Source organism: Lolium rigidum, chromosome 2 (assembly GCF_022539505.1).
Source record: "Lolium rigidum isolate FL_2022 chromosome 2, APGP_CSIRO_Lrig_0.1, whole genome shotgun sequence".
Lineage (NCBI taxonomy): Eukaryota > Viridiplantae > Streptophyta > Magnoliopsida > Poales > Poaceae > Lolium > Lolium rigidum.
In genome coordinates, this window is record NC_061509.1 from 251,439,258 (window position 1) to 251,466,801 (window position 27,544).

Here is a 27,544-nt window from a genome sequence, read left to right on the forward strand (position 1 = left end):
ACACATTACGAACTATAAAAGTTCTCTTTCATGCCATAACAAATAAATTCCTGTACCGTAGTGGTTACACCTCCTAGCAGCGACCATAGTTCAAATCCCATTATCTACATGGATGAGTACACAATTTTTTTGAATTTAAATAAATTTTGAAACCGAGGAAAAATTTAAATCTAAGCAAATTTTAAAACCGGGCAAAAAAATTATCTGAGCAAAATCCAAAACCGAGCAAAAATTTGAATCTATTCCAGTTTAAAATTTGCTCAAATTTGAAAAAATATGTTCAAAAACGGAAAAATAAAAAAGCAGAAAAAACTAAAGGTGAAAAATCCAAAAAATAAACCAAGAGAAAACCGAGCGAACCAGAAGAAGAACCGAATGAAAAACGAAAAAACAAACCAAACGACATGGGCCGCGGTCCGCTCGCCCCCCGCACGCTGCTGGTTTACCGAGCGGGCGGGGGCGCGCGGGATGGGATCCGGAGTTGGTCTTAAAGCGGGCCGGCCCGACAATGAAAGCCGAGCCATCTGATTCCCCTTGCCTATTCCACTCCACCACCCACAACCTAATCACCTAGGGTTTCATTCCTTCCCCTATTCCCTTCCCCATCTCCACGAGAGAGAAAAAAGAAGAAAAGCAGAGCGGCGGCGGCGGGGGTGGTAGCGGGAGCTTGGGGGAGTGGAGGATCAAACCTTGCTCTACTGTGGTAGGGGATCGATTCGGTCGACCCAATCTCTCTGGTTCCCTTCCCTACTCCACCCACAGGGAGCATCCAGACCTAATCGATCCTAGGGTTTCCTTCCTTTCCCCACGAGAGAAAAAAGCAGATCGGCGGCGGGGGCGATCGAAATTACACCCTACCGGTAGGGATCGATCCAGCGACTGGTAGGGATGTTTTCAGTGAAGGATGCCCCACGGGATGTCGTGGTTACGACTTGGAAGCAAGCCAAGGACGATTTGGGGACGCAAGCCAATGAGGATTTGGGGAAGCAAGCCAAGGAGGATTTGAGGACGCAAGCCGAGCGGTTGGCATCTGAGATAGAGCGGCTGAAGAAGAAGGATGTGGAGCTGATGATACTCAAGGACTCAAGGATGCCACCTAAACTACTGCAGAGAAAATTGAAAGTGCGCGAAGCAGAGATACGCAAGACAGCGGCACGAAATCTGCTTGTTCATAAACCTTTGGCCGCCCCCGGCCATGGGAGGTTTCGCATGCGCAACAAGAAGAGTAGGAGTGAGTGCCTGGAGTTGGCAAAGAAGAACAACTCAAGTAGCAACACCACCAAGGATGAAGAAGCTGTGGCAGTGGGCAGCAGCAAGTCAGCCATGAAAGATGATGAGGAGGTGATGATGATGCCCAACAAATTTGGCATATTGGATCGGGACGGTGATGATGAGATAGACAGGGGCAAATCAGCCAAGGATGAAGAAGCTGTGGCGGTGGGCAGCAGCAAATCAGCCATGAAAGATGATGAGGAGGTGATGATGATGCCCAACAAATTTGGCATATTGGATCGGGACGGTGATGATGAGATAGACAGGGGCAAATCAGCCATAGAAGAGGAACACATGCCCAGCGACTGGAAGAATACAAGTGAAGAATCTGTGGTGGTGGGCGGCAGCGGCAAATCGGCCATGGATCAAGCGGTGATCAGTCTGGAGAGGGAAGAACCTGTGACAGATGCTCTCAAGGAAGCCGAGGAGAGTGTCCTACTGGTAGGGATGGATTCAACGGGTCTCGAGCCTTCCATTCGGAAGCAATCCCAGGAGGGGGCCCTACTGCTAGGGCCGCAGTCTTTGCTGCAGAAGGAAGCTGACAGTGACGGAGGCAGGAGAACCATGCGCCCAATGCCAGATTTGTCGACTGTTATTACAGCACAGCTACAGGACAACTTATGGCAGCCCGAAGCTGAAACAGAGCAGAAAAAGGCACACAAGGAAACCGAGGATAAGAAACCCAAATCTAAGCAGAAGCAGAAGAAGAAGAAGAAGAAGAATAACCCGAAAATGAGGACGGAATATGTGGAGGATTCTATTGGTAGCTACCAGTTTGGTGAGAGGAATTACGAAGGGGTAACACATCAAGAGGCTACGAGACTAGAAAAAAAACACCTAGAGCAGTTGGCAAAAAAGAACAAGAAGAAGGTGAAGGATGAAGATGCTGGGAAAGCTGTTGCTTCTGTGAAAGATGCTGGGAAAGCTGAATTATCTGTGACAGAAGCTGGGAGACTGGAAGAATCTGTGACAGAAGCTGAAGAAGCTCTAAAGAAGGAAGCCAAGGAGGGTGCCCTACTGGTAGGGATGGATTCAACTGGTGGTGTGTCTTCGATGCAGAAGCAAGCCCAGGAGGGTGCCCTACTGCTAGGGCCGGATTCAATGGCTGATGAGTCTTTGCTGCAGAAGGAAGCCGAGGCAGAGTCGGGAAAGAGATTTAGGATTATTGTTGATGGGAAGTTATACCCAGCGATAACACACCAAGAGGCGGAAAAACTGATGGACGAAATCCATGAGCGCAGAGAGGCGTTGAAGAGAGATTTGCAAGCAAAACAAGATGCGAAGGGAAAGGAGACAAAGGCTGAAGTATCTGTGACAGAAGCTGGGAGACCGGAAGAATCTGCAACAGAAGCTGAAGAAGCTCTAAAGAAGCAAGCCGAGGAGGGTGCCCTACTCAATTCAACTGGTAGCGAGCCTTTGATGTGCAAGGAAGCCGAGGAGGAGCCCGGAAAGAGACCTGAGAGGCAGCTGTATGCGGAGATACAGAGAGCTTTGCTCGGCATCCAAGCGAAGTTGGAAAAGAAGAACTGGAAGACGGATAAGCGGACCTTGCAGCTACTCAAAGATATGTACAAATTGGACATGTTGGATCATGGCAGCGATGACAAGGAAATGGATGAGATAGATGACAGGGGCGAACTAGACATAGATCAGACATGTTTGGATACCAATCTCGATCCATTGGCCAAGGAGATGGCTGATGAGGCGGAGAGCTTCGCTTCATACTCTAGACTCTGGGAATATAAATGGGGGAAAACCCGTGGTTTCTTCACAGACCCAAGTGAGCAGAAACACACCCTCTTTATCTTGTTTAGCTGGTGGTTACGTCATTTTTATTTGTATATAAATGGAAGGGGTTCTCTTTTTATATATCAGTTTACTTAATTTTCTGCTTATCTAGTGCTAGTTCACGCATGTTAGTTTCTAACACACCCTCCACTTTCTTGGGTGCAGCGGTTTTGAGTTCAATGCAGTTTACACACTACACGCCTGGACGCCTGCCATACAGCATGGAGTGTTCCACACTGGAAACCTTGCAGATCATCTCCATCAAACTCACTGAACTTGCTGATGGCCTTCAGTTGCCATTGTATGTGTATGGTGTGGTTGCGGTCCGAGACATGTTGGATCACAACCGAAACATTCTCTTCTCTCGAGATTGGAGAAATCCCCAAGAACTGAAACAGAATGTATGTATGCAACTATCTTGATTTTCTTTTTGTTGATGTTGATTGCACGTTGGTAATTGATAATTGCTTGCAGGATCCGTTTCTTCCCTTGACTGGTCCATCACGTGCAATCGTGTTTATGGACAAGGTTTGCATTGAAATCAATCTAAGGGTAAAAAGCGGGGCATACTCCCAAGATAAAGCGTTGATCAGTTGTGTGCGACGTTACACGGGAGTAAATGGTCCAGGCGTGTCTACCATCTGCTTCAAGAATAGCTTGTGCACCGTAGAGGTGTGCTTGCAGCCAGTTAAACAAACGGTCCAGGCCACTATCTTGGGTGTCCAGGTTGCCAGTGAAGATGGATCCTGGCCTTTAAAATATGGCGGCCTAGTTGCTTGCTCTCCACAATCAGGGAAACGTGTGTTCACTGATAGTGGATACACGCGTAGGATTAATCCCTCATCCACCCAGATTGTGCTGATTGATTCACGAGATGAAGCAATGCCGAAAGGTGAAAATGGTCATGTACTTCTGCGGAGGCAAGTTGTTTCTGTACATCTTGATGGAAGGTTGGACTTTTTCATAAAAGCCTACTCCCAATCTGGTGATATCGCTGCAGAAACTCGTGTTCATTTCTATCCCAAAGTTTGCAACATAAGCCAGAAGAAATGTTACCTTGGTGATGCTGGGGTAACTGTTACTGTTGCTTGGTCCGTTGTTGCGGCGAACAAGACGGAACTTTGTCTCGAGGAGGGTGCCCTACTCAATTCAACTGGTAGCGAGCCTTTGATGTGCAAGGAAGCCGAGGAGGAGCCAGGAAAGAGACCTGAGAGGCAGCTGTATGCGGAGATACAGAGAGCATTGCTCGACATCCAAGAGAAGTTGGCAAAGAAGAACTGGAAGACGGATAAGCGGACCTTGCAGCTACTCAAAGATATGTTCAACAAATTGGACATGTTGGATCATGGCAGCGATGACAAGGAAATGGATGAGATAGATGACAGGGGCGAACTAGACATAGATCAGACATGTTTGGATACCAATCTCGATCCATTGGCCAAGGAGATGGCTGATGAGGCGGAGAGCTTCGCTTCATACTCTAGACTCTGGGAATATAAATGGGGGAAAACCCGTGGTTTCTTCACAGACCCAAGTGAGCAGAAACACACCCTCTTTATCTTGTTTAACTGGTGGTTACGTCATTTTTATTTGTATATAAATGGAAGGGGTTCTCTTTTTATATATCAGTTTACTTAATTTTCTTCTTATCTAGTGCTAGTTCACGCATGTTAGTTTCTAACACACCCTCCACTTTCTTGGGTGCAGCGGTTTTGAGTTCAATGCAGTTTACACACTACACGCCTGGACGCCTGCCATACAGCATGGAGTGTTCCACACTGGAAACCTTGCAGATCATCTCCATCAAACTCACTGAACTTGCTGATGGCCTTGAGTTGCCATTGTCTGTGTATGGTGTGGTTGCGGTCCGAGACATGTTGGATCGCAACCGAAACATTCTCTTCTCTCGAGATTGGAGAAATCCCCAAGAACTGAAACAGAATGTATGTATGCAACTATCTTGATTTTCTTTTTGTTGATGTTGATTGCACATTGGTAATTGATAATTGCTTGCAGGATCCGTTTCTTCCCTTGACTGGTCCATCACGTGCAATCGTGTTTATGGACAAGGTTTGCATTGAAATCAATCTAAGGGTAAAAAGCGGGGCATACTCCCAAGATAAAGCGTTGATCAGTTGTGTGCGACGTTACACGGGAGTAAATGGTCCAGGCGTGTCTACCATCTGCTTCAAGAATAGCTTGTGCACCGTAGAGGTGTGCTTGCAGCCAGTTAAACAAACGGTCCAGGCCACTATCTTGGGTGTCCAGGTTGCCAGTGAAGATGGATCCTGGCCTTTAAAATATGGCGGCCTAGTTGCTTGCTCTCCACAATCAGGGAAACGTGTGTTCACTGATAGTGGATACACGCGTAGGATTAATCCCTCATCCACCCAGATTGTGCTGATTGATTCACGAGATGAAGCAATGCCGAAAGGTGAAAATGGTCATGTACTTCTGCGGAGGCAAGTTGTTTCTGTACATCTTGATGGAAGGTTGGACTTTTTCATAAAAGCCTACTCCCAATCTGGTGATATCGCTGCAGAAACTTGTGTTCATTTCTATCCCAAAGTTTGCAACATAAGCCAGAAGAAATGTTACCTTGGTGATGCTGGGGTAACTGTAACTGTTGCTTGGTCCGTTGTTGCGGCGAACAAGACGGAACTTTGTCTCGAGCTAAAGGGCGGAAGCATTTTTTGAAGCTTGCAGCTAGGAAGATTTCAGTGTGATATATTGGAGTTTGGTTGTATTTCTGAATCAGCAAGCTTTCAAATTTGTCCTACTGTATTGACGACTATAACTTATGCCATCCATGTATTTGCGTATTGACAGCTATTTATGTGTGTCTGACTTTTAGTTATGCTGTGTGTGGCGCTTGTGTTATTGTTACTTTATAGGGTTTGTACGGTTTGTGCCACTGAGCCCAATTAGAGTAGAGGGTGATTGATACGACAATATGTCTATTTTTTTACTGTCCTGGATTAAAGCTGCATGCATAATTCATCTCTTGATTTCAGAATTAGAGAAATATCTACATGTTTTGTCGCACAAAACCTTGGACTGATTGTTGCTGGTTTGAATCTTGGAATAAGCTGGAGTTGCATATTTAAATGATGCTAATCCAGAAAGTTCTTTTTTAATAATTACAATAGAAACTTCAGTGTACAGATAGTTGATCCTGGTCCCGGAGCAACTGGGTGACGCATGTGGCCACCTCGAGCTTGTAGCTTCTTCAATAAAGTCAGATGGGGGCCCTTCTCGCTGAGGTCAGGATGGAGGTCCAATCGTGGTGCGGAGCTCCAATCTTAGCTGGAGAAGACCTTCTGCCAGTGCCAGATCTCGGCGACGGTACGGGGGATGAGGTGGTGGTGGGTGACGTGTCCATGGGAACTGCTTGTCGGACCCGTCTGAGATGGAGACGTCGGCGGCGCCTTGGTCAGCAGGCATGTGGTGGCTGTGGGCGGCAACGGCAACCTTGTCGGGCAGCACGGCGGATTGTGGCGGAAGTCTGAATCGGGCAGTAGCTTTGTGCTGAGCCATATTGTTCCATTGATGAAGTTTGAGCTGGATGCATGCTTGCTGATGCTTAGGGAGTAGAACTCAGTTTGAGCTGCATTTAAAAGCCATTAGACTATTCTGTAAGGAGCAAAACACTTTGCTCTTCTGTTTCAGCTATTAAAGCTCCTTTTTCTCAATTGAATTCTTTATCTTGCTAATATTCTCAATTGAATACTTTAAAGCTCTTCTGTTTCAGCTAGTAAAGCTCCTTTTTCTGCATCATGGTGCTCCAGGTGTTCTGCTCCAAGATATTCACTGTCAGCTTCTACTACCTCCGTGGCCGCTTCCAAGACATTTCCCTTGCGTATATGCTGGACTATAAAGCCAAGGTGAGGGTCAGAGCCAAGTAATGCAGGTGTGGTAGAGTGGAAGCATTTCAGATCCAGGTTTCTTAGGGTCTGTTTGTTTGGGCTGCAGCTTTTGAGAAGCAGCTGTAGCTGTTGAGCTGTGAAAAAGCAGCTGTGAGAAGCAGAAATTTGATGTTTGGCAGGAGTGCTGTTAATAGCTGCTGCAGCTGTGATGAATGATGAAATCTTTGAAATGCCCCTGAATTCTGAAGAAGTTGTATAAATGCCGATTTGACACGGATCAACTAATTCCGACTGTTTTACGATAGTTGTTCATATTAAATATAAAACATTACATATATTCAAGATAATACGAGAGTGTTGTGATATATATATTACAAGACATGACTCATCAACCCAAAAGAGCAACACGTTTTTCACTTCTTCACATGTACCCAAAAGAGATAGAAGTGTTCTAATGTCTAGACACCTCCACTTGCTGCGAACAAAGCATTAGCTATGTTGTCACGAGTGTTGTTCATGGTAACGTGATCCCCTCCTAAATTGTCGCCTACATTGCCTTCGGATGTGGAACTAACATGCCCGGAGGCATGTAGTTCTCATCAATATCGCATCTATAGAAGTGTAGATCAAACAATTGACTATCACGAATGAAGTTATGGAGTGCTAGACATGCAATGATAATCTCTGTCCGCTTCTCTATTGGATAACTTGATATACCATGTAAAATACGCCATTTCTGCTTCAATACCCCAAATGCTCTCTCAATAGCATTTCGAAGAGATGAATGAGCATGGTTGAATATTTCTTGCTTCCCAGATGGCGGTCCAGATGGTACTTGGTTCCTGTATATGGTGAAAGATAACCATCTTGATTGGGATAACCCGAATCAACTAGATAGTATCTTCCTGAATAAACAGCAGCATATACCACCAAAACAGCACCATATACCACCAAAACAGCACCATATACCACCAAAACAGCACCAATATACCACCAAAACAGCACCATATAGCACCAAAACAGCACCAATTCCATACATAAAAGGATGTTCCAAGTCTTGGGTACATAAAAGTAGTAACAAGGTAGCATAAGGATACATTTTTAGATGGACATAAAGTAGCTCTAGTTTCTCTTCCTATCCTCATATTGCATATTCAACCAACGAAGTCGGCCCTCCTTAGTTTTCATGGTATAGAAGAAAGCTCGATTTTCAAGTTTGCCAAATATTTTAGTTGCTATGTGATACGTCTCCGACGTATCGATAATTTCTTATGTTCCATGCCACATTATTGATGATACCTACATGTTTTATGCATACTTTATGTCATATTTATGCATTTTCCGGCACTAACCTATTAACGAGATGCTCGAAGAGCCGATTGCTTTGTTTTCTGCTGTTTTTGGTTTCAGAAATCCTAGTAAGGAAATATTCTCGAAATTGGACGAAATCAACGCCCAGGGGCCTATTTTGCCACGAAGCTTCCAGAAGACCGAAGGAGTCACGAAGTGGGGCCACGAGGTGGCCAGACAACAGGGTGGCGCGGCCCAAGCCTTGGCCGCGCCGGCCTACTGTGTGGGCCCCTCGTGTGGCCCCCTGACCTATCTCCCCCGCCTACTTATAGCCTTCGTCGTGAAACCCCCAGTACCGAGAGCCACGATACGGAAAACCTTCCAGAGACGCCGCCGCCGCCAATCCCATCTCGGGGATTCAGGAGATCGCCTCCGGCACCTCGCCGGAGAGGGGAATCATCTCCTGGAGGACTCTTCACCGCCATGGTCGCCTCCGGAGTGATGAGTGAGTAGTTCACCCCTGGACTATGGGTCCATAGCAGTAGCTAGATGGTCGTCTTCTCCTAATTATGCTTCATTGTTGGGTCTTGTGAGCTGCCTAACATGATCAAGATCATCTATCCGTAATGCTACATGTTGTGTTTGTTGGGATCCGATGAATAGAGAATACTATGTTATGTTGATTATCAATCTATTACCTATGTGTTGTTTATGATCTTGCATGCTCTCCGTTATTAGTAGAGGCTCGGCCAAGTTTTTACTCTTAACTCCAAGAGGGAGTATTTATGCTCGATAGTGGGTTCATGCCTCCATTAAATCCGGGACGAGTGACGAAAAGTTCTAAGGTTGTGGATGTGCTTGTTGCCACTAGGGATAAAACATCGATGCTATGTCTAAGGATGTAGTTGTTGATTACATTACGCACCATACTTAATGCAATTGTCTCGTTGTTTGCAACTTAATACTGGAAGGGGTTCGGATGATAACCCGAAGGTGGACTTTTTAGGCATAGATGCATGCCGGATAGCGGTCTATGTACTTTGTCGTAATGCCCAATTAAATCTCACTATACTCATCATATCATGTATGTGCATGGTCATGCCCTCTCTATTTGTCAATTGCCCAACCGTAATTTGTTCACCCAACATGCTATTTATCTTATGGGAGAGACACCTCTAGTGAACTGTGGACCCCGGTCCATTCTTTTACATCGAATACAATCTACTTGCAATACTTGTTCTACTCGTTTTCTGCAAACAATCATCATCCACACTATACATCTAATTCTTTGTTACAGCAAGCCGGTGAGATTGACAACCTCACTGTTACGTTGGGGCAAAGTACTTTGGTTGTGTTGTGCAGGTTCCACGTTGGCGCCAGAATCCCTGGTGTTGCGCCGCACTACATCTCGCCGCCATCAACCTTCAACGTGCTTCTTGGCTCCTACTGGTTCGATAAACCTTGGTTTCTTACTAAGGGAAAACTTGCTGCTATACGCATCACACCTTCCTCTTGGGATTCCCAACGGACGCGTGCTGTACGCGTATCAAGCTCTTTTTCTGGCGCCGTTGCCGGGGAGATCAAGACACGCTGCAAGGGGAGTCTCCACAATCCAATCTCTTTACTTTGTTTTTGTCTTGCTTTATTTTATTTACTTTCTTGTTTGCTGCATTATATCAAAACACAAAAAAAATTAGTTGCTAGCTTTACTTTATTTACTGTCTTGCACTCTATATCAAAAACACAAAAAAATTAGTTACTTGCATTTAGTTTATCTAGTTTGCTTTATTTACTATTGCTAAAATGGGTACTCCTGAAAATACTAAGTCGTGTGTCTTCACAACCACAAATAATAATGATTTCTTATGCACACCTATTGCTCCACCTGCTACTACAGCGAGAATTCTTTGAAATTAAACTCGCTTTATCGAATCTTGTTATGCGAGAGCAATTTTCTGGTGTTAGTTCTGATGATGCTGCTACCCATCTCAATAATTTTGTTGAATTGTGTGAAATGCAAAAGTATAAAGATGTAGATGGTGACATTATAAAATTAAAATTGTTTCCTTTCTCATTAAGAGGAAGAGCTAAAGATTGGTTGCTATCTCTGCCTAAGAATAGTATTGATTCATAGACTAAATGCAAGGATGCTTTTATTGGTAGATATTATCCCCCTGCTAAAATTATATCTTTGAGGAGTAGCATAATGAATTTTAAAAAATTGGATAATGAGCATGTTGCACAAGCTTGGGAAAGAATGAAATCTTTGGTTAAAGCCCAACCCTTGGACTGACTACTTGGATGATCATCCAAACCTTTTATGCAGGATTGAATTTTTCTTCGCGGAACCTATTGGATTCAGCTGCTGGAGGTAACTTTATGTCCATCACTCTTGGCGAAGCAACAAAGCTTCTTGATAATATGATGATTAATTACTCTGAATGGCACACTGAAAGAGCTCCACAAGGTAAGAAGGTAAATTCTGTCGAAGAAACCTCTTCCTTGAGTGATAAGATTGATGCTATTATGTCTATGCTTGTGAATGGTAGGACTAATGTTGATCTTAATAATGTTCCGTTAGCTTCATTGGTTGCTCAATAAGAACATGTTGATGTGAACTTCGTTAAAAATAATAATTTCAACAACAACGCTTATCGGAACAATTCTAGTAACAACTATAGGCCATATCCTTATAATAATGGTAACGGTTATGGTAATTCTTATGGGAATTCTTACAACAATAATAGGAACACACCCCCTGGACTTGAAGCTATGCTTAAAGAATTTATCAGTACACAAACTGCTTTTAACAAATCTGTTGAAGAAAAGCTTTGGAAAATTGATATACTTGCTTCTAAAGTCGATAGTCTTGCTGCTGATGTTGATCTTTTGAAATCGAAAGTTATGCCTAATGAAAATCATAATAATAAAATTGTTACTACAGCAAATGCCATCCAAGTTAGAATTAATGAGAATATAAGATTGATGGCCGAATTGCGTGCTAGGTGGGAGAAAGAAGAAAATGCTAAAGAAGATAATATAGCTAAAGTTTGGACTATTACCACCACTAGCAATGCTAATGCTTCACATGTTGCTGCACCTCCTACTAATAACGATAAAATAATTGGTGTTGGCAATGTTTCCACTTCAAATGCAAAGCGCGAAAAACTGCCTGAAACTGCTAAAACATCTGAAATTGCCTGTGATGAAACTGCTGAATTTTTTTCCAACATTGGGGATGATGATCCCATTGCTTTAGATCATAATGGTTTGGATTTTGATGATTGCCACATCTCTGAAGTTATAAAGTTCTTACAAAAAATTGCTAAGAGTCTTAATGCTAGTGCTATAAACTTGGCTTTCACGAAACATATTACAAATGCTCTCATAAAAGCTAGAGAAGAGAAATTAGAACGCAAAGCTTCTATTCCTAGGAAGCTAGAGGATGGTTGGGAGCCCATCATTAAGATGAAGGTCAATGACTTTGATTGTAATGCTTTATGTGATATTGGTGCAAGTATTTCCGTTATGCCTAAGAAAATCTATAATATGCTTGACTTGCCACCATTGAAAAATTGTTATTTGGATGTTGATCTTGCTGATAATTCTACAAAGAAACCCCTGGGGAGAGTTGATAATGTTCGCATTACCGTTAACAATAACCTTGTCCCCGTTGATTTTATTGTCTTGGATATTGAATGCAATGCATCTTGTCCCATTATATTGGGAAGACCTTTTCTTCGAACTGTTGGTGCTATCATTGATATGAAGGAAGGTAATATTAAATATAAATTTCCTCTCAAGAAAGGTATGGAACACTTCCCTAGAAAGAGAATGAAGTTACCTTTTGATTCTATTATTAGAACAGATTATGATGTTGATACTTCGTCTCTTGATAATACTTGATACACATTTTCTGCGCCTAGCTGAAAGGCGTTAAAGAAAAGCGCTTATGGGAGACAACCCATGTTTTACTACAGTACTTTTATTTTATATTTGAGTCTTGGAAGTTGTTACTACTGTAGCAAACTCTCCTTATCTTATTTTGTTGCAAAGTTGTGCCAAGTAAAGTCGTTGATAGTAAGGTTCATACTAGATTTGGATTACTGCGCAGAAACAGATTTCTTTGCTGTCACGAATCTGGGCAAAATTCTCTGTAGGTAACTCAGAAAATTATGCCAATTTACGTGAGTGATCCTCAGATATGTACGCAACTTTCATTCAATTTGAGCATTTTCATTTGAGCAAGTCTGGTGCCTCTTAGAAATTCATCTTTACGAACTGTTCTGTTTTGACAGATTCTGCCTTTTATTTCGCATTGCCTGTTTTGCTATGCTTGATGGATTTTTCGATTCCATTAACTTTAAGTAGCTTTGTGCAATGTCCAGAAGTGTTAAGAATTATTATGTCACCTCTGAACATGTGAATTTTGATTGTGCACTAACCCTCTAATGAGTTGTTTTGAGTTTGGTGTGGAGGAAGTTTTCAAGGATCAAGAGAGGAGGATGATACAATATGATCAAGGAGAGTGAAAGCTCTAAGCTTGGGGATGCCCCGGTGGTTCACCCCTGCATATTTCAAGAAGACTCAAGCATCTAAGCTTGGGGATGCCCAAGGCATCCCCTTCTTCATCGACAACATTATCAGGTTCCTCTAGTGAAACTATATTTTTATTCCATCACATCTTATGCACTTTGCTTGGAGCGTCTGTTTACTTTTGTTTTTTGTTTTTGTTTGAATAAAATGGATCCTAGCATTCTTTGTGTGGGATAGAGACACGCTCCGCTGTTGCATATGGACAAGTATGTCCTTAGGCTTTACTCATAGTATTCATGGCGAAGGTTGAATCTTCTTCGTTAAATTGTTATATGGTTGGAAACGGGAAATGCTACATGTAGTAATTGATAAAATGTCTTGGATAATTTGATACTTGGCAATTGTTGTGCTCATGTTTAAGCTCTTGCATCATATACTTTGCACCTATTAATAAATAAATACATAGAGCTTGCTAAAATTTGGTTTGCATAATTGGTCTCTCTAAAGTCTAGATAATTTCTAGTATTGAGTTTGAACAACAAGGAAGACGGTGTAGAGTCTTATAATGTTTACAATATGTCTTTTATGTGAGTTTTGCTGCACCGATTCATCCTTGTGTTTGTTTCAAATAACCTTGCTAGCCTAAACCTTGTATCGAGAGGGAATACTTCTCATGCATCCAATATCCTTGAGCCAACCACTATGCCATTTGTGTCCACCATACCTACCTACTACATGGTATTTCTCCACCATTCCAAAGTAAATTGCTTGAGTGCTACCTTTAAATTTCTATTCTTCATCTTTACAATATATAGCTCATGGGACAAATAGCCTAAAAACTATTGTGGTATTGAATATGTACTTATGCACTTTATCTCTTATTAAGTTGCTTGTTGTGCGATAACCATGTTCCTGGGGACGCCATCAACTACTCTTTGTTGAATATCATGTGAGTTGCTATGCATGTCCGTCTTGTCTGAAGTAAGGGCGATTTACCACTTATTTAATGGTTAGAGCATGCATAATGTTAGAGAAGAACATTGAGCCGCTAACTAAAGCCATGCATCATGGTGGAAGTTTCAGTTTTGGACAAATATCCTCAATCTCATATGAGAACATTAATTCCTGCTAAATGCTTATGCATTAAAGAGGAGTCCATTATCTGTTGTCTATGTTGTCCCGGTATGGATGTCTAAGTTGAGAATAATCAAAAGCGAGAAATCCAATGCGAGCTTTCTCCTTAGACCTTTGTACATGCGGCATAGAGGTACCCCTTTGTGACACTTGGTTAAAACATATGTATTGCGATGATAATCCCGGTAATCCAAGCTAATTAGGACAAGGTGCGGGCACTATTAGTATACTATGCATGAGGCTTGCAACTTGTAAGATATAATTTATATGATACATGTGCTTTATTACTACCGTTGACAAAATTGTTTCTTGTTTTCAAAACCAAAGCTCTAGCACAGATATAGCAATCAATGCTTCCCTCTGCGAAGGGCCTTTCTTTTACTTTTATGTTGAGTCAGTTCACCTATTTCTCTCTACCTCAAGAAGCAAACACTTGTGTGAACTGTGCATTGACTCCTACATATTTGCATATTGCACTTGTTATATTACTTTGCATTGATAATATCCATGAGATATACATGTTACAAGTTGAAAGCAACCGCTGAAACTTAATCTTCCTTTGTGTTGCTTCAATGCCTCTACTTTGATTTATTGCTTTATGAGTTAACTCTTATGCAAGACTTATTGATGCTTGTCTTGAAAGTACTATTCATGAAAAGTCTTTGCTATATGATTCATTTGTTTACTCATGTCAATTACCATTGTTTTGATCGCTGCATTCATTACATATGCTTACAATAGTATGATCGAGGTTATGATGGCATGTCACTCCAGAAATTATCTTTGTTATCGTTTACCTGCTCGGGACGAGCAAAAACTAAGCATGGGGATGCTGATACGTCTCTGACGTATCGATAATTTCTTATGTTCCATGCCAAATTATTGATGATACCTACATGTTTATGCATACTTTATGTCATATTTATGCATTTTCCGGCACTAACCTATTAACGATATGCCGAAGAGCCAGTTGCTGTTTTCTGCTGTTTTTGGTTTTAGATATCCTAGTAAGGAAATATTCTCGGAATTGGACGAAATCAACGCCCAGAGGCCTATTTTGCCACGAAGCTTCCAGAAGACCGAAGGAGTCATGAAGTGGGGCCACGAGGTGGCCAGACAACAGGGCGGCGCGGCCCAAGCCTTGGCCGCGCCGGCCTACTGTGTGGGCCCCTCGTGTGGCCCCCTGACCTATCTCCTCCGCCTACTTATAGCCTTCGTCGCGAAACCCCCGATGCCGAGAGCCACGATACGGAAAACCTTCCAGAGACGCCGCCGTCGCCAATCCCATCTCGGGGGATTCAGGAGATCGCCTCCGGCACCCTGCCGGAGAGGGGAATCATCTTCCGGAGGACTCTTCACCGCCATGGTCGCCTCCGGAGTGATGAGTGAGTAGTTCACCCCTGGACTATGGGTCCATAGCAGTAGCTAGATGGTCGTCTTCTCCTAATTATGCTTCATTGTTGGGTCTTGTGAGCTGCCTAACATGATCAAGATCATCTATCTGTAATGCTACATGTTGTGTTTGTTGGGATCCGATGAATAGAGAATACTATGTTATGTTGATTATCAATCTATTACCTATGTGTTGTTTATGATCTTGCATGCTCTCCGTTATTAGTAGAGGCTCTGGCCAAGTTTTTACTCTTAACTCCAAGAGGGAGTATTTATGCTCGATAGTGGGTTCATGCCTCCATTAAATCGGGACGAAGTGACGGAAAGTTCTAAGGTTGTGGATGTGTCTGTTGCCACTAGGGATAAAACATCGATGCTATGTCTAAGGATGTAGTTGTTGATTACATTACGCACCATACTTAATGCAATTGTCCGTTGTTTGCAACTTAATACCGGAAGGGGTTCGGATGATAACTCGAAGGTGGACTTTTTAGGCATAGATGCATGTCTGGATAGCGGTCTATGTACTTTGTCGTAATGCCCAATTAAATCTCACTATACTCATCATATCATGTATGTGCATGGTCATGCCCTCTCTATTTGTCAATTGCCCAACCGTAATTTGTTCACCCAACATGCTATTTATCTTATGGGAGAGACACCTCTAGTGAACTCGTGGACCCCGGTCCATTCTTTTACATCGAATACAATCTATCGCAATACTTGTTCTACTCGTTTTTCGCAAACAATCATCATCCACACTATACATCTAATCCTTTGTTACAGCAAGCCGGTGAGATTGACAACCTCACTGTTACGTTGGGGCAAAGTACTTTGGTTGTGTTGTGCAGGTTCCACGTTGGCGCCGGAATCCCTGGTGTTGCGCCGCACTACATCTCGCAGCCATCAACCTTCAACGTGCTTCTTGGCTCCTACTGGTTCGATAAACCTTGGTTTCTTAGTGAGGAAAAACTTGCTGCTATACGCATCACACCTTCCTCTTGGGGTTCCCAACGGACGCGTGCTGTACGCGTATCACTATGTAATGCTCAACACTACCCTCAACGGCTCCACATTCCACAACTTCTTTCATTATGGCTTCAATGTCTTGAACTACTTGGGTGGAAGATGATGTCCCACCATCTTCATTAATGCAATGATCAACAAAACGCTTGAATTCTAATTGCATGGGATTCTTCTTTTTCTTCCCCGGGCTACATGCAATCCTAGCAGCCCCACGCTTTCTATTCACACTCGGAGGTGTTGGTGCCGAGCCTTCATCATCGGCTACAAGGTCAACCAAATCAGCGGGAATTTCTCTTGGCACTCCCGGCATTACCGCCGAAGTCCCATCAACATGGGCATCCTCATACATGATCTCCATCAACTCCAAGTTCTCCGGTGGACCTTTCTTGAAACCCGCAATAAGCTTGTTTGCCTACATAAGATTGAACAAGTTACTAGCCATAAAGTGAGCCATCTATTTTACAATGTAACTATGACATAAACATGGTATATGTAATACCTTGATCAATTCAGCCCATTGTTCATCACTTGCTGTAATTGTCCTCTTCACCGGATCCCAACCAAGTCCCGTTGCTTTGGTAGTGTAATACACCCATGCTTGATATAATGATTTGGTTGAATCCCATTTATTTTTGAATTGTGGTTTTGTGTAGTTTCTCCCTGTCCTAGTACCAAATTCTCTAGCTAGATTCTTGTACCCCTCTGGACTAAGGAAAGCAGTAGGCCTATTGCCTGCCTTTTTTTGTTTCATGCAGATTTCACAAAATTTGTGGTAGACATTGCATCCCAAATTGCCTTAGGTGCCTTATCTTGATCCATCTAAATACATAAACATTGCATCAACTCACAGCACTAGAATTAATCTTATCTATGTGCAAAAATCACAGATTACAGCAATTAGGCAGTACACAATATACAACAATTAGGCAGTCCACAAGGTCACAGAATATGCCCACAGATTACAAATGTTCCAACTCATATCACTTCAATTAGGCAGTACACAATATCACAGCAAATTATCACACCATTTGCATCAATTGAAAGCAATCTCCTTGAATATTAAAGAAACATACAGAGGGAAATGCCTCACCTTGCCGCTTGGAGAGGAAGCTGGCCGGCCGAGCTCGGGGAGGACGGGGGCGGCGCGACCTTGTGGAGGACGACGGCGGCGCTACCTTGAAGACGACGGGACGGCGGCGCCGCGACCTGCTGTCGCCGGCAACGGACCTTGGGGACGACGGGGACGCCGGCGCGACCTCGAGGACGACGGGGACGGGGGCGGCCGGGGAAGGAGGCGGCTGCGGGGGAAGGAGACGGCGGCCGGGAACCGCGGCGGCGGCCTGGGACGGCGGCGGCGGCCGGGGAAGGAGGCGGCGGCCGGGGAGGGAGGCGGCGGCGCCAACCCTAACCCTATCCTCTCTCTTCTTGTTCGTGTCCAGGGAACGGGAGAGGAGAAGCGAAAAAACGCCCACGGGCTGGTCTGGCTCGGGGCTGGGAAAAATGCAAGATCCGGTCTATTATAAGGAAGGGCAACATTTCCGTAATATTGTCGAAGAGGTAGGAATATTTTTGTACTGTGTTGCTCGGGAAGCAGGAGGGCGCTCGGGAAGCAGGTCTCGCGCTGCTTCGCCCCGCGCTGTGTATTTGTTGGCAGCGCTTCTGAGAAGCACTTTGCAATTTTTAGCTGTTTGTTTGGGCTGGTGCTTTTTAGACCCCAAAAGCAGCAAAAGCAGAAGCAGAAGCCCAAACAAACGGGGCCTTAATCACTTGCGTGTATGCTTGAAAGTTGAACGTTAGAAACCATGATCTTAATTGCTTATGTCCTACTCAAAATTGTTCTATTTTATTTTGGGAAAGGGAAAATGGTTGCTTGAATACAGACATTTGTGCTATGGATTATTGCTACAGTAAAATGCTCATGGAGTATCATCATGTCCTTGCAGGTATCATGGAGTATCATGGAATCCAACACTAGTTTCTGGTGTTTGTCAAAGGGCAGTTCACTGAAGATGAGTGGGCAGAGGACTAACATATGCCGAAAATGATGATGACCATTAGGTAATTGTGCATCGCTTATGTCAAATAATCTGTTGATTGCTCCAGCACTTTTATTTTTTGCACAAAAGTATTCCAGCACTTTTTTTGCTATAAGAACAAATGACAAATGACACTAATTTTTCTTGGGCTAGAACAACTTTCAGTGCAATACTGAATTAAATAACCATATCAAAATTAAATTTTCTTGCGCTGTTTGTACAAGATCTTCTTTGCAGCCAGTCCACTTGATTTTTTTTTCTCCTATTGGAGTATGTTGCATTCGTATCTGAATTAATCTGAACCCTACCAATGCTCTGAAATGTGTGAATAAATTACAATCCAATCCAAAATATTAAATCATGTGCATTATTTCTCTAGTAATTCAGGTAGCTTGAGTAGCTCTGCAAGTGTTGGACTTGTTTTAGCAGAAACCATGGTTTTGTTTCTTATATCTCAAAGTCTGGTGTATCACTGTAAAAGGAAACTGAATTCATATGTTACCGTCAAACTCCATGAAATGTTCTTAGAATTCTGTGATCTTAATGATGCCATATTTTGGATGGAGTACTACAGTGACAGTTAACGGAACTTGTGACAGTAGCAGTTAATAGTAAGGTTTTTAGCACTGTAGTTAATGTGATCTATGAATGGAGTAGAAATGTCTGAGTGGGCCAAATGGACAACTGAATTTTAACCCGTTCTCTTCTTCTTTCATTGGTTTCTGACTGAACTTTGTTATTCATTTTGTAGGGAAAAGCTGAGACTGAGTTCAGTCTGGTAAAACATACAGTCTGATGGATAAATGCAAATGGGTTGATCTGTGTAACATGCTTAAGGACCTATGTAGCAGATCGATCCCAGAGCTGTGACAACCTTTTCCAATAGCCATTTCCTCATTTGGGTATGTTCCTTCATGAACCATGATAGTTTTTAATTACATGATCTACACAAAAATGCGTTGTCTGTGGTGTCTGTTCAATGGTAATGAAGTTGAATTCTGATTATTTTCTGGGATGCTTAAACACTAGATCAGTGTATGTGATGTGCATAGTGATCATGGTGCATTCTGATATTTTCTTCCTATATGCAAGGTGCATAAGTGTGTGCAGTGAGCGTGCTACTGGGCCGGTGGAGGTTCCTTTTCAAAACGATTCTCCTGTGACATTACTTGCACATGTGATGGGCATCATTGGTTCCGTAGAACAAACTATGCTCGCACAAGAGAGTGATACTGACAAATGGGAGTCAGGTTTGAACTCTTCAGTTATGTTTCTGTTTTAGTAAGGCAAACAAGTTTCAGGTTCCTCCCTAAAATGTTATCATTTCTAAATTATGTTGCATTTGATTGTGCTTCAGGAAAGTAGCAGGCTGGACGGCGTGCCCTGTTAACGTAGAGAATTGTTGGGTGGAACGGTGTAGCCCCTTAGGGTCACCGGTTGCATGTTAATATAGGTGAGGAAAAGCCCCTCACGTGGCTTGTACAGAGAGGAGTCCGTATACAATTGGTGTACTACACCATATTGTATACGGATACATATTACACCTCTAATGCCACCCTTAATCGAAACCTGGTAGAGGTTGAGATTACGCTTAAACTCATCTAGTTTCTTAGAGCATAAGGTCTTGGTAAAACCATCTGCTATCTGATCTTTACTGGAGATAAACCTGATGTCAAGCAAGTGTTTAGCAACACGCTCTCGAACAAAGAAGAAATCAATCTCAATGTGCTTAGTACGAGCATGAAACACAGGATTAGCAGACAGATAGGTGGCACCAAGATTATCACACCATAAGCATGGTTTTTCCCTGAGTGTTACGCCAAGTTCACGAACAAGAGCTTCAACCCAAATCAGCTCAGCAGTGGCATTTGCAATAGCCTTGTACTCAGCCTCTGTACTAGAGCGAGATACAGTAGGTTGTTTTCGAGAACTCCAAGAGATCAGATTTGGACCAAGGAATATAGCAAAACCTCCAGTGGAGCGCCTGTCATCCAGATCACCTGCCCAATCGGCGTCTGAAAAAGCACTAAGAAGAGTAGAAGGGGACCGCTGAAAAGTAAGTCCAATAGTGCGTGTACCATGAATATATCGAAGTATCCTCTTAACTGCAGACCAGTGAGCTGTGGTAGGAGCATGAAGGTACTGACACACCTTATTAACAGAAAAAAGCAATATCAGGTCTAGTCATAGTCAGATACTGGAGACCTCCAACAATGCTTCTGTAATGAGTAGTGTCATCAGGGCCAAGAGGGGAGCCATCTGTTAATGTCAGAGAATCTGTAGTAGACAATGGCGTTGGACAGGAAGTGCAAGAGCTCATACCAACACGACTTAACAAGTCTGAAGCATACTTTTCCTGAGTTAATAACAATCCATGTGACTGTTTATGAACCTCAATGCCTAGAAAATAGTGGATATCACCAAGATCTTTGAGAGCAAATTCAGAGTTTAGAGTCCTAAGAATAGCTGTAATAGCCTGATCCGAAGAGCTAGTGACAATTATATCATCAACATAAATAAGCATGTAGACAATAACACCTGACTTGTTGAACAAAAATAGGGATGTATCAGCTTTGGAAGGAGTGAAACCAAGTTGTTGAAGCTTGTTGCTAAGACGAGAGTACCATGCACGAGGAGCCTGTTTCAAACCATAAAGCGCTTTATCAAGCTTGCAAACATAAGTTGGATTAGCGGAAGACTCAAAACCTGGAGGTTGTTTCATATAAACTTCCTCTTCCAGAACACCATGAAGGAACGCGTTCTTCACATCTAGCTGCCTTAAACTCCAGCCTCGAGAGACAGATATAGACAGAACAATCCTTACTGTAGCAATTTTAACAACAGGACTGCAAGTATCCTCATAGTCAATGCCGTACCTCTGTTTAAAACCTTTTGCGACAAGCCTTGCTTTATACCTGTCTATAGTACCATCAGCATTTTTCTTGATACGATAGACCCATTTGCAACCAATGACATTGCGTTTGGAACTAGGCGGAACAAGATGCCATGTGTTGTTTGCAAGCAAAGCATTATATTCTTCTTGCATAGCACTGTTCCAGTTTGGATCTGTAAGAGCCTCAGAAATATTCTTTGGTTCTCCTGTAGATGTTAGCAAAGCATAGCGGACAGTTCCATTGGTGTATTTTTTCGGGTTGCGAATACCTTTTTGTAGACGCGTTTGCACGCCAGTTGTAAGTGCAGGTGCAGCAGACAGCGGCACAGACGATCCTGGCGCAGGCAAAACAGCAGCAGAACCAGCTCCGGGATCAGTGCTGTCAGCCAACAGCTCATGGCTGTCCGCCACAGGCGCAGAATCCTGCGTGGAGGAAGCAGCAGAGAGAGGCAACGTGGCGACGTCCGGTTGGTGAAGAACTGGCGACAGTGATCGGCGGGTCCGCTCGGCGGGACCAGGCGATGATGGCGTTGCCAGGGAGCGCGTGGAGCACGCATCAGCGGTCGACGTGTCAGCAGTTGACAGGCGCGGACGGGAAGGACCGGGTGTGGCAGAGTCAGGGGCGTGATCCGAGGGAGATTTTGGCGGGGAATCAGCCTCGGGATCAGCACCGGCTGACGCTGTTTCTTCGTCCTGTTCGGCATGGTTATTGCATGTACTATTTTGATCACTGTTTTCACCATTTTGTCCAGAATTTGATGCAGTATGCAGTGGCTCAGCAGCAGTAACCTGGGGAGATTGAACAACAGGCACAACTTGCAAATAATGGTCATTAGTTTGCACACTCCTAGTATGTGATGATGAGGGAGGATCATCGGAGGGAAGAAGAAGAATTTCTTCACGAAGGCGACGACCAGCATTAGGATTTAAGGAAGCAAAAGGAAATTGATTTTCATCAAAGACCACATCTCTAGAGATATAAACACGACCACTGGTAGGATCTAGACACTTTACCCCTTTGTGACGAGGACTATAACCAAGAAAAACACACTTCTGCGAGCGAAAAGAGAGTTTGTGTTTATTGTAAGGACGAAGATTGGGCCAGCAGGCACAACCAAACACACGGAGAGGTGTATAATCTGGTTTGACTTGAAGGAGTCGTTCTGTAGGTGTGTCAAAATTCAGAACCTTAGTGGGAAGCATATTGATGAGATATGTGGCTGTAATGAAGGCATCATCCCAAAATTTAAGAGGCATGGAGGCATTAGCAAGAAGAGCAAGACCGACCTCAACAATGTGCCTGTGTTTAGCTCAGCGGAACCATTTTGTTGATGAGCATGAGGACAAGATACATGATGAACAATGCCAACACGCTGAAAAAAGCTATTTAGTTTCTCATATTCACCTCCCCAGTCAGTTTGCATGGTAAGGATTTTTCGACCAAACTGACGTTCGACATATTGTTGAAAATCAAGGAACACTTGAAACACCTCGGAGCGTTTCTTAAGTAAATAAATCCAAGTAAATTTACTGAAATCATCAATGAAGCTTACATAATATGCATGTTTGCCTACAGAAAGAGGAGCTGGACCCCATACATCAGAAATTTTTTGTTCCAAAGGAACAGTAGAGACACTAGTGGAGATAGGATAGGGTAGCTGATGGCTCTTGGCCTGTTGGCACGGATCACATATGTAAGGATTTATTTCTGGAGAATATAAAAGATTATTTTTCCTAAGGATCCGTTGAACTATAAAGGAGGATGGATGTCCTAGACGACGGTGCCATGTAGAGGACGAGGGCTTGATGGTGGCGAGGGCATGCTTGGATGACTCCAAAACAGGAACAAGAGGGTACAAGCCACCATGACAAGGACCTTTAAACACGATTTTCTTCGTTGCCTGATCCTTAATCAAGAAAAAGAAGGGGTGAATTTCCATGAAGGTATTATTGTCTAAGGTAAGTTGATGAGCAGAAAGTAAACTCTTGGAAGCATCAGGAACATGCAAAATATTACGAAGTTGTATGGAACTATCGGGGATGTGCAAAACAGAATGACCAATATTAGCAATATGCATACCTTGTCCACCAGCATTGTGAACTTGATCTCGGCCTTGATAATTCTCATGAATATTGAGTTTGTTGAGCTGTCCAGTGACATGATGTGTAGCACCAGTATCAATGTACCAGTTAGTGTCTACACCATAAGCACCCTTCTGCTCCTTGGAAGTATCATCTTCATCATCATCGCCATAGCGCCACCAACAATCGGGAGCAGAGTGACCCTCCTTCTTGCAAATTTGACAGAAAACCCCTTCCTGCCAGGGAGAAGCAACTCGATCCTTCTTTCCCCCTTTCTGCCGGCGTCCCTGAGGGCGCTGCTGGTCCTGACGAGGGCGCTGCTGAGGTTGCTGTTGCTGAGGGGGTCGGACAGGTCGGTTGACTGGTGGTGGAGGATGAGGAAAAATTGGCGGGTTGTATGGCATTTGCTGTGGATATGAAGCATAGGGATGCATATATGGCTGCTGTATGTAAGGAGGAGCATATGGCGTGGGAGGCGGGGGCACATAAGCGGGCTGCGGGGCAGGTGCATACACTGGTGGAGGCGGAGGCGGGGCATACGCTGGCTGCTGTGGTGGAGCATAGGCCGGCGGTGATGGGCGAGCAAAACCTCCCCCATAAGGGTTCGGTTGCCGCGCTACCACATTCACCGACGACATGAAGGATGTTGGGGCAGCCTGGCCGGAGGTGTGAAGCATCTGGTCACGAGTTTCGCAAGACAAAATCTGAGAACACATATCATTAAGAGAAGTTGAAGGAACAGCGTTGATTGCAGCAACTAAATTGTTGAAGGATCCATCAAGACCATTCATGATATAATCCTTGAGTTCATCATCATCAACAGGTTTTCCAGCAGCTGCAAGCTCAGAAGCATAACCTTTCATCTTGGTGATGTATTGTTGTGCAGTCATGTCAAGTTTCTTCGTGTTTGTCAAGGTACCACGGATAGTTGAGACCCTGGACTTAGACTGAGCTGCATAGAGATTGTTGAGAGCACGCCAAACAGCAGCAGCAGTAGAGAGCCCAAAGACATGGGGAAGAACATCCTCGGCAAGAGAGTTGACGAGATAGCTGACAACCTGCTGATCTCGCATAATCCATGTATCATACGCCGGATTAGGAATTTTTATAGCCTTCTTCTCGGAATCTTCAGCATCAAGGAATTCCGCCGGGCAGCAATCAGAACCATCAAGAAGACCCATCACACGCGCACCACGCAGAGTGGGCAAGGCCTGTGTTTGCCATGATAGAAAATTATCCCGCGCAAGTTTGATGGCCGGCGGGGCACCAATAGTCGCCGGGAGAGAGGTTGTAGATGAGGAAGCCATCAAGGGTCGTAAAAGGATCGTGGACAGCGAAAAAACAAGGAGAGTTCTGGGTGTTGGACGGGAAGAACAAACAAGGTGTCGTAGTAGATGTATCTAGGGTTTTGGGTGTGAGAATTGTGAGGGTGGGAGGAGAAAAACTAATCTAGGGAATTGAGAGAGGAGAGGAGGAGCTTTGGCCTGGTGGTGTTGGATCGTCGGAGAGGGCTGGAGATACGCGGCGACGACGACGGCAAGGAGCCAGACGGCGGCGGCGGCTAGAGAGAAGGAAGAGGGAGGCCTGATACCATGTTAACGTAGAGAATTGTTGGGTGGAACGGTGTAGCCCCTTAGGGTCACCGGTTGCATGTTAATATAGGTGAGGAAAAGCCCCTCACGTGGCTTGTACAGAGAGGAGTCCGTATACAATTGGTGTACTACACCATATTGTATACGGATACATATTACACCTCTAATATGCCCTACTTGGGCAAGGTGGACCTCAAGATGTAAAAGACCTACCAAGACCTCTCCAAGGTGCTCGGGAAGATGTTCAGCTCCTTCACCATCGGTACGTGTTTACCAAACTGTATCCTATCCTGAAAATTAAGTATGGATGTCTTACTCTTCTTCAGAGGACCATTGCATTATTTTTCTATTATGTCTTGTAAAAGAGAGTGGAGGGAGTATATAATTGCAGTGGGAAACTCAGTACTTTTATCCAGTATGTTTATTGTATTCATCTTGTGCAAAGCACACAATCATGCTTTAAATCATATACTCACACCAACCTTTGATGTTCCATTTTTTCTTGCTGGTATTGATAGTATTGCATATCTTACTATACATTGAAATGGCTTCGATACTATTGCATATCGAATTGTACATTCAAATGAATTCAGTTGACCTTCAGGTATATGGACGTCGTCTTCTTTGGGTCGGGTAGATAATGTGTACCTGAATGTTCTTCTTCTGGTATATGGACACCGTCTTCTTCGGGTGGAGTGAAATTCAAGTCTAGGAGAACCATATTGATTCGATTGCTGCTGCTCCTGCGCCTTGTTCAGGTACGGGGATGCTGCTGCTGTGGTGTGCTCCTGCTGCTATATTTGTTCAGGATATGTTCTGATGTCTGTTGCCGCTTCTCTCTGTGCGAGGAGCACCTGTGCGTGAGGCGCCTGGTGAGGAAGAACCTGGGAGCCGGTCTTCAACAAAAAGGCGATGAGCACCTGGCAAGGAGATCGTCGTCGAGGAGGAGGCGAAGTGCACCTGGGCGAGGAGCCGGAGGAGATCGTCCTCCAGTATGTCTCCAGGATGCTCCTGCGCGAGGACCTGCCTGCACCGGAGGAGATCTGTCCTACAGTAGCACCTGGGAGGAGGAGACCGTCCTCTAGGAGCACCTTGGCGAGGATCTGCTTAGGGCGAAGGTGCAGGAGACAGAGAAGTTGCTGGGACCGGAGTAGGAGCTACTGGGGCCGGAGGTGGAGGGCGCAGGGCGAGGGCGGAGGCGGATGGTGATCGACGATTGGAAGCGATTCTAAATCTGGGCGTACCGATTCAGCATCTGGGAAGGGTAGTTTAGTCTTTTTACCTGTTTTTCACCTGGTCGGAAACAATCCCAAACGTCTTATATTTATGCACGGAGGGAGTAAAACCTAAGAACGCCTGCGCCTACTGGTCGTCGTGGTCGTTGTCGTTGTCGATCACGACGAGCTCCGGTACCGGCCACGACCAGTTGGCAAGCGGCGAAACATACTCCGGTGCCGCCGGCGGTGGTGGAGGTGGAGCAGCCCACGCCGGTGGTGGCGGTTGAGCAGCCGGTTGAGCAGCCCACTCCGGTGGTGGAGGTTGAGCAGCCCACGCTGGTGGTGGAGGCCCCCACGGGTTGTACGCCGGAGGTGGAGGCGGCGCACCAGTTGCGTGGCCGAGTCCTCGAGCGGCCGTCGAAGGGCCTCTTCCTCCGTGAGACTCGGTGGCATGATGCCGCTGGTGTACCGGGGCAGCGGCGGCTGCACCGGTCGGTCCACCTCCGAGACGAGGACACCGAGCCTCGCGATCTCGTCGTCCGTCATCGTCTCCGGGTACTCAAACTTCCGGTCCTCCGCCATGGCCAACTGCTATTCCTGGAAAATGCAGGTGACATAGTCGTCGTTGTCGTCCTTGGCCTCCTCGTTGTGGTAGGCTAGCGCCTCGCAGTAGTCCTCATCGTCTTCCTGTGCAGGCGCCACCGGCTACCGTGTTCAACGACGAGGCGGCAGTGGATGGTCAAACAGGAAGTCCCTGTCGCCGAGGAAGGCCTGCCCTCCTCCTCGGGTCCTTCTCGGTCTCGTGCTGGTGCGCCACGTGTTAGAGTCGATGGCGCAGGCGGGATCGGCGCGGAGGTTCGGTGGCAGGTGATGCCGCCTGCGCCGGATCTCGGCGCTCCTATATGGTTCACGCGCAGGTACATGCGGGACGGGCACCTGGAGGCAGCTGCCGTCAGGCATGTGCACGTCCCCCAGCTGTTGCACAACGTCCAATTCGCGTGCATGAGCCGCGCCACGTTGACGGACGACACCCTGTACGTTCGTTCCGCCTTTTTGGTGACGCTGTCGGACGCCTGGAAGTCGTTCTTCTTCTTCCCCACGGTGCTGCGGCGACGGCGGTGGGAGTGGAGGCAGTTGTGATATTGATGGCGAAGACTGCGGCGCAGACGCGGAAGCGATGCCCTTGATACCGGCTCGCAGCCAGACGGGGCCGGTAGAAAAGCGAGCGGCCAGTAGGGACATCGGCGCCGCGTCCACCGCAACGCATCGCAGCCGCAAATATGCGCCGCGTTTGCGTCGCTCTGGATAGCCCGGCCATTATTCGTCGTCCCACCAGAGCGTATTTTAGACGTATTTTCGGTCAGCGCGAACGCAAACGGTAGCTCCATGTCCGTTTGGATCGCCCGTTGGAGATGCCCTC

General features: G+C 45.0%; 1 protein-coding gene and 1 long non-coding RNA gene across 2 annotated transcripts; both read left to right on the forward strand.

Moving 5' to 3' along the window:
- Positions 1 to 665: 665 nt before the first annotated feature.
- Positions 666 to 5,757, forward strand: LOC124690769. Its single transcript, XM_047224107.1, has 4 exons — positions 666 to 2,677; positions 4,217 to 4,594; positions 4,768 to 5,003; positions 5,077 to 5,757. Exons 1-4 carry the CDS (start codon positions 889 to 891, stop codon positions 5,755 to 5,757), a joined length of 3,084 nt encoding a protein of 1,027 aa, XP_047080063.1. The 5' UTR covers positions 666 to 888.
- Positions 5,758 to 6,827: 1,070 nt separating this feature from the next.
- On the forward strand, positions 6,828 to 25,903 carry LOC124688540. Its single transcript, XR_006998551.1, has 4 exons — positions 6,828 to 6,944; positions 18,248 to 18,362; positions 19,092 to 19,242; positions 25,501 to 25,903. It is a non-coding gene; the product is annotated as an uncharacterized LOC124688540 (long non-coding RNA).
- Positions 25,904 to 27,544: the final 1,641 nt, after the last annotated feature.

Excerpts from the sequence above, each read along its gene's own strand:
- LOC124690769 (XM_047224107.1), top strand. The coding sequence starts at position 889 with ATGTTTTCAGTGAAGGATGCCCCACGGGATGTCGTGGTTACGACTTGG. Across the intron at positions 2,678-4,216 it reads TGCCCTACTCAATTCAACTG|GTAGCGAGCCTTTGATGTGC; the intron begins GTAGCGAGCCTT and ends TCAATTCAACTG. Across the intron at positions 5,004-5,076 it reads CCCAAGAACTGAAACAGAAT|GATCCGTTTCTTCCCTTGAC; the intron begins GTATGTATGCAA and ends AATTGCTTGCAG.